The 14,308-nt window shown below is 38.3% G+C and overlaps 2 protein-coding genes across 2 annotated transcripts; one reads left to right on the top strand and one right to left on the bottom strand.

Moving 5' to 3' along the window:
* The first annotated feature begins 929 nt into the window (after positions 1–929).
* On the top strand, positions 930–4,195 carry rnf26 (ring finger protein 26). The gene has a single exon (XM_077208473.1). The coding sequence runs from the start codon at positions 1,582–1,584 to the stop codon at positions 2,884–2,886; it is 1,305 nt and encodes a 434-aa protein (XP_077064588.1). The 5' UTR covers positions 930–1,581; the 3' UTR covers positions 2,887–4,195.
* Positions 4,196–7,532: 3,337 nt separating this feature from the next.
* Positions 7,533–12,559, bottom strand: c1qtnf5 (C1q and TNF related 5). The gene is made up of 3 exons (XM_077208472.1): positions 12,322–12,559; positions 9,152–9,385; positions 7,533–8,421 (listed from the first exon to the last, which is right to left on the bottom strand). Exons 2-3 carry the CDS (start codon positions 9,375–9,377, stop codon positions 7,901–7,903), a joined length of 747 nt encoding a protein of 248 aa, XP_077064587.1. The 5' UTR covers positions 9,378–9,385; positions 12,322–12,559; the 3' UTR covers positions 7,533–7,900.
* Between the last annotated feature and the right edge of the window lie 1,749 nt (positions 12,560–14,308).

Below are 14,308 nucleotides of genomic sequence, written 5' to 3'. Positions count from 1 at the left end.
GTAAATACTTAAAATTCCCAGTCCCGCCAAAGGTGAAAGAAATGCAATTTAAAATTATAAATAGGATTTATCCAACTAAAGATTTATTAAAACAGAGATTTAAAATGGATGTAGGAAACTGTAACTTCTGTGAAATTGAACCCGAAGATTTAAATCATCTGTTCTGTTTGTGTGAAGTTGTTAAAAGGTTTTGGTTGGACCTTCAACAATTGTTCGTCTCCAAAGGATTTCAGATGATGAATCTAACTATTAATGATATAAAATTTGGTATTTTTCGTAATGATCACAATGATTTTGGCATTAACAGTGTAATTTTGTTAAGTAAACATTTCATTCATAAATGTCGTTTTTACAAGACAATTCCTAACATTACTCATTGGAGAAATGAGTTGAAACTTTTTTATAACTCTTTGGTATTGATTAAGAACAAGAATGCTAAGAAACTGGCTTCTTTTGTAAACAATTTTATTGACTGATTGCCCTTTTAATTTATTTTCTTTTGAATATGTAAATGCCATTTTGCCATAACATGCTCCATGTTCATATGTTCTTTTAAGTTTTTCTTTTTCTAGGATGAGCACTGTAAGCTTGTAGTAAGATTTGACATTGTTTCTGATTTGTTTGTATTTGCTTTATTTAAAAAAAAAAAAAAAAAGTTTTGTTTTAGATGAACACAAAATAAAGAAAATCATCTTACAAAAAAAAATAAAAAATAAAAAGTTTTGTTTTAGATGAACACAAAATAAAGAAAATCATCTTACAAAAAAAAAAAAAAAAAAAAAAAAGATAGTGATTTATTCGTTTTAACAATCAATCACGAATGATGTAATTTTCTAAAGTCTATCATTTCGCCAGAAACTATTTTATCTGCAATATAATCAGATCATGCTACATGAAATGACCAGAAAGGTAAAGAAAATAAAGGTGGTGAGTAGGTGTGTAATAATAAGTGCAGGCGCGTTTCTGCGCAGTCCGAGTGCAGAGTTGATCCACTTCAAATAACGTTACGTGTTGTAAAGCGGAAACAACGGACTGAAACAGAGAGAGACGCTTTCGATTCTAGCCCATTAATAATCCAAAGAAAGAAGCGTCTGGGTTTGTCGTCGTCTTGGAGCTTCATAAAATAGTGCGGACGCTTGGATTACAACATGTTCTAAGAATCAACTTTAGCTTGGGATACAGATCTGTAAAACCAGCCGACATGAGCAGTTTCGATTTTCAAAAGTAAACATCCGCCGAGCAGTTCCCGTCCATGTGTGAGCAGCAAACGTTACTTCACGGTGCAATGCTAACCATGTTTAGGATGAGTGTATCTTTCCAAACCAGAGGACGCGTCATTCCCAGCTAATGCTCAGTTTTAATACGACTGGAATTGCTTTTATTTAAATCTTAAGCGGTTTGCCAAGACGACACGTTAAGACGCGAATGGGTTAGCACGCGAGCTAACTTGGCTAGCCAAAGCTGTTTGTTTGTGTAAGCACAGAATGAACTATGTCGTTTGACAGCACAAATAATATGACTGATGATATATAGTCCATTACAGTGAACTAAGGTGACATTTCACAAGCAGATATCCTTATTATGGGTCTACTGAGCTTGATCTTTAGTTCAGTTGGAAAATGCATAGATGTCATTTGCCTCCTTCTGGATTTAAATTTTGTGATCGTCAACTCGTTAATTCAGCTGTTGGTGGTAGTGATCTCCTTTGTCAGTAGTCTGCCCATGCTACTCACAAATTCAGTGTCAGAGTGCTGGAATCTCACTCTGCTTTGCATCATCACCATGAGGGACGGAGTGACCGTCGTGACCCATAACATGGTCGGAGGCTGGACGCAGCTGCTCGGAGGCATGCTGGAAAGCTTCAAGATGATCGGATACCTGTCTTCACATTTGCTACTGCGCACCAAAGAGCTTCTTCACCGCGGTCTGCTGTCGGGACACAGTTTGCTACGGCAGGCGTGGGAAGGCTGTGGCATTGTGTTCAGCCTGTTGCTGTATTTCGTCAACACGATCATTAACTTGCTTCTCATTGGCACGCAAAATTTATACTCTGTGTTGGCCAGCACTGTGGAGGCAGTGTCCTGCCCTTTGCAGAAAGCTCTTGAGCTGACCCTGACTGTGCTGACCTTCCTGTACAGCAGTCTCGTTGGCACCTCCATCCTGCTGTGGACGCCATGCAGACTGGCCATGGAGTTCCTGGGATCTGTCTGCCAGATCTTCATGAGCGTGTTCTTGCTCAACTCTTACGGGCTGCTGCTCACGTTGGTCATCATCACGAGTACCACCATATATCTGAATCCAGCGCTCCCAAGACGGGTATCTTTGCACATAATCAACTACATCAACACCGTGCCAGTCCTGCAGCGACTTAGAAGAGCTCTACACCGCCTCTACGTCCTCGAGAGGAACGTGTGGCAGAGATTGGCCTGGCATCGTAGCCGGATAGGCCTCCTGGTAGTTCCTGCAAGGAGAGAAGCTGCGGAAAGGGACGTTAGACAGCCCGAGCACAACTTTGAGCCTCAAGTTGACCTGAACGCAGTAGATCCAGTGGTGGAAAACACACCTGAGGACACCAACCAAGCAGACGATCCTCTAAACCTGCCGCTTCCAAGCTCCAGCGCTCACAGGCCGCTCCGGAAGTTTCCATCTGAGGACAGTTGCAAAGACCCACCAGCGGACAACCTGCTGAATCTTCTAAAGGAGCAAGAGGAGAGGAAGAAGTGCGTGATATGTCAGGACAGCACCAAGACTGTTGTGCTTTTGCCGTGCCGTCACTTGTGCTTGTGTAGAAACTGCACCAACATTCTGCTGAGCCAGCCCATCTACCAACACAACTGCCCCCTGTGCCGCCACATGATCCTTCAGACCATGGACGTGTATCTCTGAGGGAAACATTTACGGATGTGTTTCTGTCGTCCTCAGGTTATTTGAGCAGCACTGTTCTTGAACTGTGGGAAACCACATGTTCCCTTTTCATCTGTGTTCATTCCACTAATATTCTTTGTATATAGATTTGAATCACAATCTTTTATAAATTGCGATGGCGAAGCTGTTGACTGACTGTTTTCTTATGGTTTTATATACATTGTCACTGTTTTCATCAGCTTGTGGAATCAACACTATTTTTCTCATACAGCAATATCAAATGAATGTAAGCTTTGTATTAACAAACATTAAAAAATGGTGTGTTAATTGTGAAAATGGAAGATTTGCTTAATTGAGTGTTTAAGGGGAACATTTATGCTACAATACTACTAACGTTGGGCCTTATTGTATGAATTGTTGTGTAATACATTTTTTGCCTGACTGTAAAGGTGATCAAAGGTTTCATGTGAACTTCAACATCATATTGATTTTTTTTGTCAGTGTTGGAGAAATGTTCATTTTGCTTTGCATACTTTTGTAATCATTCCGCCAAATCCATTTTGCACTATTTGAGTAAACAAGTGTCACTACAATATTTTCACAAGCCATTCTACAATCTGATGATGTATTCATGCTGTTTTTGTCATTTATTATTGAACGGCATTAAGGCTCTCTCACTCCTTAAATGGTATTGATCAGTGCATTTTCAAAACAAAATTGTGTGCTTGTTTTTTGTTTTGAGAGATAGTAATTTAATTTGGTTACCGGTAAAAACCAAGTGGCAGAAAGGCTTTTAGCTCGGCTTTGTCCAGTGGGTGTTGTTAGAAATCACTATTTTGGATAACTTTGTACATTAGAGACATAAGGTACAGGTTTATTTTGTTTATTTTGGTCTTGTATGATTTTTCAAACCCCGAAATCCACAATTGCATTACGAATCGCACAATGTGCAAGACAATCAAGTGCATTGAAGGGAAAAAAAGCATTTGCAAGATCCATACAAGCAGATTAATAACTGTGTTGTCCTTTTAAAAAATATAATGGCTCCATGTAGTCCCTAATTAATTTCTGTCACTCTCAATTCTCTCAATTCGATAAGCACTAACCCATGTTTTATAATTGTAATTTTAAGGTTTTTAAACATTCCATTCATTCCACATTTTAGCCCCAAGCCTTTGGTATTCTTCTGTCGCAGACGTTTGTTTTCTATGAAGGTCTCAATTGATGATGCTTGTGGGTTTAGCAGATGTCTGTCTCTCCAGAGGCCTGGATAATAGCAAAACCACAATCCTTAACTATCCAGATGAACAATAAACAGTATTTGACTGTGGCCGTATTGTCTTTGTCTTCAGCACAACTTGCTTTAGTTTCGTCATTGGACTAAAATGCAATTCACAACAATGTCTTTGATTGTGATACATGGCTTATTCCACTTCTACACTGAGATGAGCATTGTGGGACTTTATGAAGTGGAGACCACTTCCTCCAGTTGTTAATCATGACTTTTCCAAAACCTGACACAATGTTATCTATATCTCAATCAGTCAAATGGAAGCGTCTCATCTCAGCTCTGGAATGGTTTTTTGTGTTTTTCATTTTTTTTCATTTGTCAACCACTTTTTTCAGCTTTAAGAGGTTCATTTGATATAAGGTGTGTGAAATGCAAGGATTACCCTGTAAGTATAAAAGGAGACACATTCAGCACTGGACAGCTCCACATTCCAGCTTTTTTAGCAAGAGAAAATTTGAAATCTCACTTTGTTGTTCACTTCTATACAGTATTCAAGCAATTCCCTGAGTACTTGCATTCGTATACTCATTTCATGTCTGTTATCTGTAACGGCATACTTGAGAACAGTGCTTTAAAAATAACCGAAAGCTTCGGAAGTGAGGCACCATAATGAATTTAACAGAGTGTAAAATTCCTATTTTCTTTAAACAGATGAAAGAGGATTTACTAGTTTGTTGATTGATTTACCAATTTGAGTCCAGCTACAAGTCAACCCTTGCTCTCTTTCATGTGTAATGGTCTACCCTCTGACTAAACTTCCTGAATGACAAATCAATTAGAGCACTTCTTGTATGTCAACCAAGTATAGGACAGCTAGAATAGACTCAGTTCAGTGGGTCATCCGATTCACAGTGTATATGTCAGTGTGTCTGGCCCTGGGACCAGGTGTGAACAAATGTGGACATGCTTGAGTTTATCTTACAGATAGGAAGTCCTGTCAATGGGAACGTTCCTGTCTCTGAGGATGAGAACTGGGAAAAACACCAGTTCCTCACACCCACACAGAGACTTCCATTGCACAGGAGACTTCCAGTGTCTATCATTCATTATACATCATGAAATTCCACAAGGATTTGTCTAAAACGGGCAAGTATTGAGTTAATGGGAAGTAAGTTGTGGAAATTTATTTTTTGTTTTATTATTGTTTTTGTATGCTAGTAGTACATTAGTCTGGCTATGATGATAAATGGGCGCCCCCTGCTGTTATTAGAGCGAAGTACACAAAAAATATTAATGAATGTAAATTTAACAGACAGTGTGACTGTTCTCAAAAAAGGACATCTTAAGTAAAATACAAAACAAATATTACGAAACATAAGACACTGTCCAACAGTGACGACACCAGCAAAAAAAATAATAAAGGTTTTAGAGCGATCGAGGCAGAGTATCGACTACAAAGATAATGAAATGACGCCCCCTGCTGATATTAACACACAAAAAGAAAGCAATAGACCTGTACAGATTATATAAAAATTTAGATTTTATGATGTTGTTTAAATACCCAAAACAAAGAATTACAGTAAGTTAACTTTAACTTGAATACAGTTTAGTTATTTTATGTGTTTTGGACATGATGTACCATGGTAGTTTGTGTAAATAACATGGCACGTATATACATGCATTATATATATATATATATATATATATATATATATATGCCTGTCATAAATAATATAGTGTTGTGAATGGTAATGATAAAAGTATTTGCGAGTTTTTCATTCAGACACCCTTCTGTCTGGGTGCAGTGCAGTGAAGGGGGAGGCAATGACCTCATGGAAATGAACTGCACAAAGGGAGGATAAAAATGTACCTCTCATTTTTCTCAATGTTACTGCACAAACATTCTGTGTAAGACTCTGCCAACAGCCTGGGGAAAATTGGAACTACTTGTCTTAGAACAAAACATTCAGAAAAGCAGGAGAAGGGGGTAGAGAGAATCAGAAAGAAAGAAGCAGCGGCAAAGGAGAGAAAGCTATACGTTTAGACAAGGGTCTTGTCTGCTAAGTTAAAGCTTTGTCTGTAAAATGATGAGGCTTGATTACATAATGGCTGTGACTCAGCACAGAGGGGCAACCAAACACAAATCATGGATTTTGGCCTTTTACAAATATACAGCTGTTGCAGTTTTTTTTAAAGTCACCATGAAATCAAAATGGGCGATTCTTAATTATTATTATTTTTTTACAGAATGTTGCAGTGTTTGTAATAAATGATTCACCCATGCACATCACTGTTTTAAAATTCATGTGACTTATCTTTAATCAAAAGCATTAACCTCCCCTCTCTCTTGAAATAGCATCTGTTTTCTATTTGTTTTCTATCTACTTAATTAGGCAAAATTTGGGTGGGCAAAGAATGTCAATGATCAATAGTGTAGTGATGAATGAAGCACCAGTGCGGTAACATTAGGGAAGTTTCTGTGAAATTTCTCAAGCAAAGTGTATGAAGTAGGCCTACACCTCACACGAGTCACTTTTAAACCAAGAAGCTGTCTGTTGGTCAACTGGGCAAATCCACACGATCAACTTGAACATGTTCCATGGGGAATTCTTTTGCACAAAATTACAAATGTGGATTCCCATTGAAATGACTGAATTTGCCTGTGAAAATTTGCCAAACAACAGTAAAAGTGATCGCACTTTTACTCAGAATCACTTCCAATCTAAGCAGCTTTGTATTGGTCAAAACAGGGAATTTGTGTTCAAAGTTTAACAAACTTAAATCCAGGGGCGTTTACTGGGACACAGGACCCTCTTCAAAAAATATTTTGAAAATTGCACAGATTTGTATTGTGATGACTGCATTTCGCCTGTGGAATGTTAAGGTACAAAGGTAAATGTTTCTTCACCTACAGTGTAATATACTCAAACACCAGAGATACGGTATAACATTTTATGACTCCATAAAAGATAATAGGATATTTCACAAGAATGGAGACTGGAGTTTCAACAAATCATTCTTGGGGCCTGATAATTTCAATGAATCACATGTTTAGTAAAAAACTACTAGTAAAAAACATATGTTCTTGAATATGATGTACAAGTAATACAGATACTTTTATGATGCTTTTCTTTTTTTTTTGAGTCCTCCAGTACCCATGTAATTATAATGAAAAAGAGTGACCTATACAGTCTTCAAAAATTCTCCATTTGTGTTTCACAAAAGGAATGAAGTCATGCAGTTTTAGAACAACATGAGTGAATAAATAATTACAGCATTTCCCATTAAAGGCGCTCTATTGCTTTAAGTGCACCCTGAAACATGAAACCACTGCTCTCCGTTTCCCGGCAGTAGAAGTAGCTTTTCCTTGTACCATTTACTGACAAATTAGGTAATTATGGGTGTCATATTTTATTGAAGTCATATTCCAGAGAAGTGTTGGAAAGTATTTATTGTGCTTTTTAACTAAATATAGACTTTCACCAGAATAAACATTTTGTGAGAAAACAGCAGAAGATTTTCTTCTTTTCATTTTTTTGTTCCATATTTCCAGAGAAGTAATTCGTTTCATTTATGAATTTCATACTTTCACTCTTTGCATGGCAACCCACAAGTCTTTTTATTCTGTATGACTAAATGTGCTTATAATTGAATATTCTGTGCAGTGCTGATCATATCTGATTATATTGAAATGATTACAAATGAAGGCCAATCAAAGGCCTTTGTCTTATCCGTGACAGTGCTTTTCCACTTTAGGAAACCTGCATGTGGCAAACAGAAAGTTAGGTGCAGTGTGCTTTAAATCTATGCAAAAACAGCAGAGTTTTTCCAGTCTGAGTACACTAGGAAACCAGTGAAAGTGCTGTCTGTCTTTGGGCTGGAGTAAAAGCCAGTGTACTCGCCCAGGGCCATCTGCACCCACACCTGATCTCCTGGAATCAAGTGCACTAGTGTTCCTCCAGACAGCGAGGCTGGTTTGGACCAGTTCCCGAAGATCTGAAAGTAGGAGGCCACTGTGTTTCCGTTTTTTATGAGGTCAAACTGCAAGCTGGAGCGGTAGACTGTGGCGTGAACGGCGAAGTAGTAAACACCCGGCACTCTGCACGTGAATCTTCCAGTCTCGGGATTGTAATCACCCTGCTCGTTCAGAATCACTTTGTCGAAGCGAACCGCATCCCCTGCCACCAATGGAGTCGTGCGGGCCTCAGACAGTTTGGCACTAAAAGCTGATTTGGGGGCCACCGCACACTCGCCTGGGGTTCCTCGCTCGCCTTTTCCCCCTGGATCTCCTCGGTCTCCCATGAGGCCCCTCGCGCCCGGCTGACCTGCCATAAGCATCATGGGATTTTCAAGTTTTACTACTGACATTCAATACACTGCTGCTGGTATTTTTGTAGGCCAAAACCAGGAAACGAGTTTGCATTTTAACACTTTTGGATCTATCGTCCTGAATTTAGTGGGTTTTTTTTAAATGGGTATTTGGTTAAATGCCTGAAATAAGGTAGTTAAAACAAGCTCAAGATATTTTCATGCTTTATTCTACAACATAAAGTACTTCAGTAATATCCCCTTGTGTTTACTTATAGCTTTTACGTGTCGTGAAAAAGGCGGTTGCTGACAAGTAGCCAATTGGGACTACGGAGGTTGTTGGGGACATTGACGTCATCATGGCAAACAGGTTAACTCATCTATTTACTAGTCCGCTTTAACAGCCTCATTGTGTATATAATCATGTTCTTGGAAACAATTCTAAATCAAAATTTCAAGATAAATGTTTTTTAAATAAAGTTGAATTCATGCCACCAAGATTTTTACGTCTGACGATTGTATTTAGGCTTCAAAATTCATAAAAATGTTAATTTGTGAAGATTATGATGAACAAAACGTCTAAGAATCATAAATATTTGTAGGTAACAGAGCAAATTTTCTGCAAAAATCATGTTTTTATTTGTAGAGGGAACCAGGCCGATGCTACCCTTTGATTTGGCCAACAATAACTGCAATACATGGGAGGTGGTGGGGAGAAAAACACCACTGAGGTTGGTATTTTTGTACCTGGTTCTCCGCTCTCCCCTCTTTCTCCTTTCTCTCCTGGTTGAGCGTCACGTCCATCTCGTCCATCCCTGCCGGGCTGACCAGGGCTGCCATGCAACCCAGGGGATCCTGGGATACCTGGGCTTCCTGTGCACAAACTAGGGATCTTGTTGTCTTCAAGTGAGTTAGACCAATGTACTGCAATAACAAGCAGCAATGAAAGAGGCCATGTCTGCAGAGATGTCATCGCTCACTCTGTGGAGAAAAGAACAAAATGGAAGAAAAAACTTAGTCTCATAATCTTGTTTCAAGATGATTTCAGCATCACTCAGACTGAAAAGGGTATGAAGTCTGCACATAATGTGAAAAGCAGTGAAGCACAAGTCAGAGTGTTGCATTATCTCACCTCTTGGTCAATAGGGTGAGCATGCCAAGGGAAAGTTTATAGAACATGATAATTACTAAAGCACAAGCTCAACTGTGTAAGTGTAAAAAGCAGACAAAGAAGACTTCAAAATTCATGTCTTATAGCCTACATTGACTGGAAATGGTGCATACGCATAATAAAAAAAGTTATTATGTGGTCTGTGCATTATATTTGACTTGGACAAGTCATTTGGATCACTATTATGATACTTTCATAGTGTTTTTTTCTTTAAAGGTGCAGTGTGTGATTTTTAGCGACATCTAGCGGTTCGGCTGCGAGTTGCACTGAGGGCTCAGGCCACTGCTCACCCCTCCCTTTCGAAGAAGCTACGGTGCCTGAAACTGGACAAACATATGGTCGTCTGAGACAGCAGAGAATAGCCAGAGTAAGCCAAGAGTGTGTAACATTGTCACTGTTTCTGTGTCCACAGTCCATAATAAACAACATCATGGATAAAGTTTACAAAGCCATAGTCAGGTGAGGATCAAGGGTCTTAATATATAATATAATAATAGTAATCAGCTGATTGTCTCACAAACGTAACCAGCACATTTCTCTCCACATAGCAAACCCATAATACAGCGAGGGAGAAGAACCACATGAAACTATGCAACTATATATTATTTCTAACAGGGTAGTAAAAGTTTAGCTGGCTCAATATGAGCTGTTACTGTGGCTGAGCTGGTTAAAGCGTAAAGCCTTGTTAAACTCAACGTGTCCGCATGAGCCCAAAGGTGCGTGCGGCAAAAATGGCATGATTGTACAGCGCGGGCGCCTCCGCATCCCGTAGACACCATTTACTACACACAATAGGCTTTTTTTCTCTGATTTTGAAAACTCTTCGCGTTCGACTTAAAATGCTTCCAAGATCGACGGGTTGGTGATTCCTGTAACGTTACTGTTTTACGGTCAATGACAAGAGTACTAATCAGCTGTCTCACGAACGTGCAGCACATTTATCCCCACATAGCAGCGCCATAACACAGCGAGGGAGAAGAACTAAGTTACATGAAACAATCCAACTACATATTTTACACCACTGACAAGGGAAAAGTCACTACTCACGGTGTTTATGGCTAGCTTCTAGCTTTCTGCTGCTTCTCTTTCAAGGTTGTGACGAAACGCGCTCTGTAGCGCTGTTTGTTCGCTGTCGGCTACGGTAGAAACATGACGTCACAATATGTCGACCTTCATAGAAGGGGATTCCCGCGGTTATGTAGATATAAATGTCTCATTCTAAGGTAATGAAAACATTACGGTTTATTAAGTAAGTTCTTTATACACCACTGAAAACATAGTTATGGATGTCATATTGCATTTCTGTTAATAGATACTCAAATTTTTTACACATTGCACCTTTAAATCATTTTGTAGTCTGACAGCCCCAGTCCCTATTTCACTTTCATTGATATTGAAAAGAGTGGCCAGGATTTTCTTACAGAAAAAAAGGAAGTCATAAGGGTTTGGAACGACATGAAGGTCAATAAATTATGACAGTTTTCATTTTTTGGGTGAACTATCCCTTTAATAACTCTCTCCAGTTAAATTACTTTCTCAGCTGTTTTTCCATCTACAGTACTGAGGGGTTAAACCTGATGTTTGTAGTTAGCTGGTGAATAAAAAAAATGCAGAATGTTCTAATCACTATAGTAAATGTTACTGTCTACCTTCTCCCATTGATGAGGTGCTGAAGCCAGTCAATATAATCTGTCTGCAACACACAGTCTCTACAGCAGGAAGTATTTATGGGCTTGTCAGCTCTCGTAATCCTGTCTGGAACGAAGCATTTCCAAGATTTTATTTCTTTGCGTAAATCAGCAGGTTTCTATTCAAGTCTGCTGTCTGTCAAACAGCTGTTTCTTATGAAAGTTGAGAAACTGCTGATGATTCACAGAGAAATACAACCAGACCACCAAAGCATTCTTCAAAAACTTGCAGAATCAGTTAAAGCACTTGGATCTTTAATTTAAGAGAAACATCTGTCCTAGGACATCTGGACAGTTATCTCTCGGGACCGTGTTTATGTATTTTGGTTCTAAATGCTTTGCGCAGCTCAATCCGTGAGCCATGCTAGGACATAAGAGGAATGACTGCCAAGGAGCGCAGAACAAATACCGTCATTCCAATGTCAACTGGATGGTCTGATTTCCAAACAAAGCATCACTCGCTCTCATATGCATCACATTTTTTTATTATTGCTGCCTTGCATCGACACAAACATTGAGGTACATTCCTACAATATCAGTGCAACATTTTACACTATATTACAAATTAAACGTTGTGGTGAAATAAGGGATGAATCAGTTCTCTCTTTAGGTGCTTATGTTGAAACTGCAGTGCATTATAAATGGGTCTCAACTGGCAATAATCAAGGATTTTTCAAATATTTGGCTACAGAAATGTGAATTGCACTGAATGTTTGTCAGTCTTATTAACTAGATAAAAATGACCCAACTGAGATCAGGAATGAGTTTTAAAGATAAACAATCTTGAGAAAAACAAAAGTTACATAAGTGACTGGAACATTTTTCCATTTAAAGACTCATCCGTGTTATTTCATAGTAAAGAATATTATTGGTAGTCAAAGTGAAATAATAATAGTTTTATCTGCGTCAAAGTGTCTAAAGAGCAGACTGTCAAGGGAAAAAATTATTTGCCTATAAAATCAAAACCAAAAAGTTATCGTAACACATTATTCAAAGCAGTCAGACCCATCATGACTAAACATATTTCACAATTATGTAAAAAAATTAAATAAACTCACCATTAACGTTTTTTGAAGCTCCACTGGATGGACAGTCTTGAGCAGGCAAAAGAGAAACGAGCAGTAGAACTCCTCTTTTCTTTGCCGTCCAAAGAGTCTGGGAAAAAATGAGCACTCCTAGCCTTCAGAGGAAATGAGAAGCTATTGGAAGCCAATTAGGAATAGAGAGGCTGGGAGATGGGGAGGGAGGAAGAGGGATCATCCAAGGGACGGAGAATAAATGTTTGTAGCTTGTCCAACTTTAGAAGCATAAACATTATCTGATACAGTAGAGCCTTAAAGATGGGGGTCTTGGCGAACTGCGAACAGTCTGGTGAGACCCTTGTGTATTTAATTAGTGTGTGGTTTACAAAGGAAGGATGCCAGTTTATTGTGGCGAATTTTCGAGAAATAAACCGCTCAAGGATTACAGCCCTGTGGTCAAGTGGGAGATTAAACTATTCTTGCTTTAAAAACACAAAGCATATTTTCAAGAAAATGTAGATGATTATGAGACATGACCATTTTATGTAAACAAATGCTCTGGATTCATAGACCGCCACATCAATGGGGGGGGGGGGGACCCCACCTTTTGCATTTGAAAATAATGTGGTTATTTCTCAGTTTAAATGAGCAGTGAAAATCTGCAGACATGAATAAAGGCTGGGAGATATACTGATGTGGGTGGCAGTTCAGACACATGGTTCTAGTTACTTTTGTAGCTTTATTTAGAGGGCAAAGATTCCCCATTAGGGGCATCCAGGCCTGTCTAGAAACACTTATCCAGCCTTGTAATTCTCATTATAGGTCTAATGCCTCAAACTACTTCAAAGAGACTGCTAGTGGCTCCTTCTTGTCTGCAAGGTTTCATAGGGCCAGGTACTTCACATTATGAACACCTGGATGGACTAGACACCTTTTTCTTGATATCTTGGTGTGAATGGTTTCAATAAAGTGCCACATTTAAAAAAAAAAAAAAATTTTTTATCTTAAATCATATTTTATATCTTAAATCATAACAATGTTGTCTCTTTTTAACCCTTAAAACTAAAGGGCACATTCTTAAAAACACTTTTCCCCCCATGTAAAACCAAGTCCAAAAGTGTTTTAACTGATTCTTTCTTCAATAAAACCCTTTTTATTATATTATGACAGGTTGACAAAAGTTGCTAAAAAATCCGTTTAGAGCAGATTGAAATGATCAGGAATCAAGTGTTGAAATGGAAACGTAGAGCTGCAGGTGTTACACACAGCAAGAAACAGCACATTACTTCTCCCATTATGCATTACTGACATTTGGAACACCTTTAAAAATAAAGGTTCTTTTTTTATCATCTATAATTCCATGAAGAAACTTTAACTTGGAAACCTTCCAATGCACAAAATGTTCTTCAGGTTATTACATTGTTCTGTACTTAGAAATAAAAATGGTTTTGATAGGTTCTTTGGGGAACCCAAAAAGGTTCTTCTGTGACATTGTTATGAAAACCCCCTTCGGAACTTTTATTTTAAGAGTGTACCATGTTGTCGTCACTTGATGTCCAATATAAAATAGGGGTCTTGATGCAAAACCAGGGAACTAGTAACAATTATGCAAAGGTTAAACAACAAGATATCCAGTTTGAGTAAACAAGACATGTTTATTATTTAAACTATCACTTAAATAAAAAAAGTGCATAGAAAATAAACATGATTAGAAACTTTCCTTTTTACAGTTGTTATGTACAATTTTTTCCTCATTATACATTCATCCTTAAGTAGTTTGTGGTTGAATATTTTAGATTAACAAATTTTCCTTCATTTTTCTGAAAAACGGTAAAACACTGATGGGGCAACTTGGAGAAAAAAATATGAAATAAAAACCTTAAAACTGTCAGTATCAACATCAACATGATATCTCAAAGCTACAGGGGAAAGGAAGTATTGGTAAGACAATGGAAAACTCCAAGTGGAAAAATTTCAAATCTCTCCTTCTCAAGACCTCTCTGACTCTAAAGTACCTCAGATG

Source organism: Siphateles boraxobius, unplaced genomic scaffold (genome assembly GCF_051911475.1).
Source record: "Siphateles boraxobius isolate OS27281-9 unplaced genomic scaffold, OSU_SipBor_1 6, whole genome shotgun sequence".
Taxonomy (NCBI): Eukaryota; Metazoa; Chordata; class Actinopteri; order Cypriniformes; family Leuciscidae; genus Siphateles; species Siphateles boraxobius.
Note: the sequence above shows the minus strand (reverse complement) of the source record. Positions and strands in the feature narration are given on the sequence as shown.

What these genes read in the sequence shown, in the direction of transcription:
- rnf26 (XM_077208473.1), top strand. Translation starts at nt 1,582, where the DNA reads ATGGGTCTACTGAGCTTGATCTTTAGTTCAGTTGGAAAATGCATAGAT.
- c1qtnf5 (XM_077208472.1), bottom strand. Translation starts at nt 9,377, where the DNA reads ATGACATCTCTGCAGACATGGCCTCTTTCATTGCTGCTTGTTATTGCA. An exon ending in AGGGGAGAGCGGAGAACCAG is followed by an intron (nt 8,422 to 9,151) that starts GTACAAAAATAC and finishes TGCTTATGGCAG; the next exon opens with GTCAGCCGGGCGCGAGGGGC.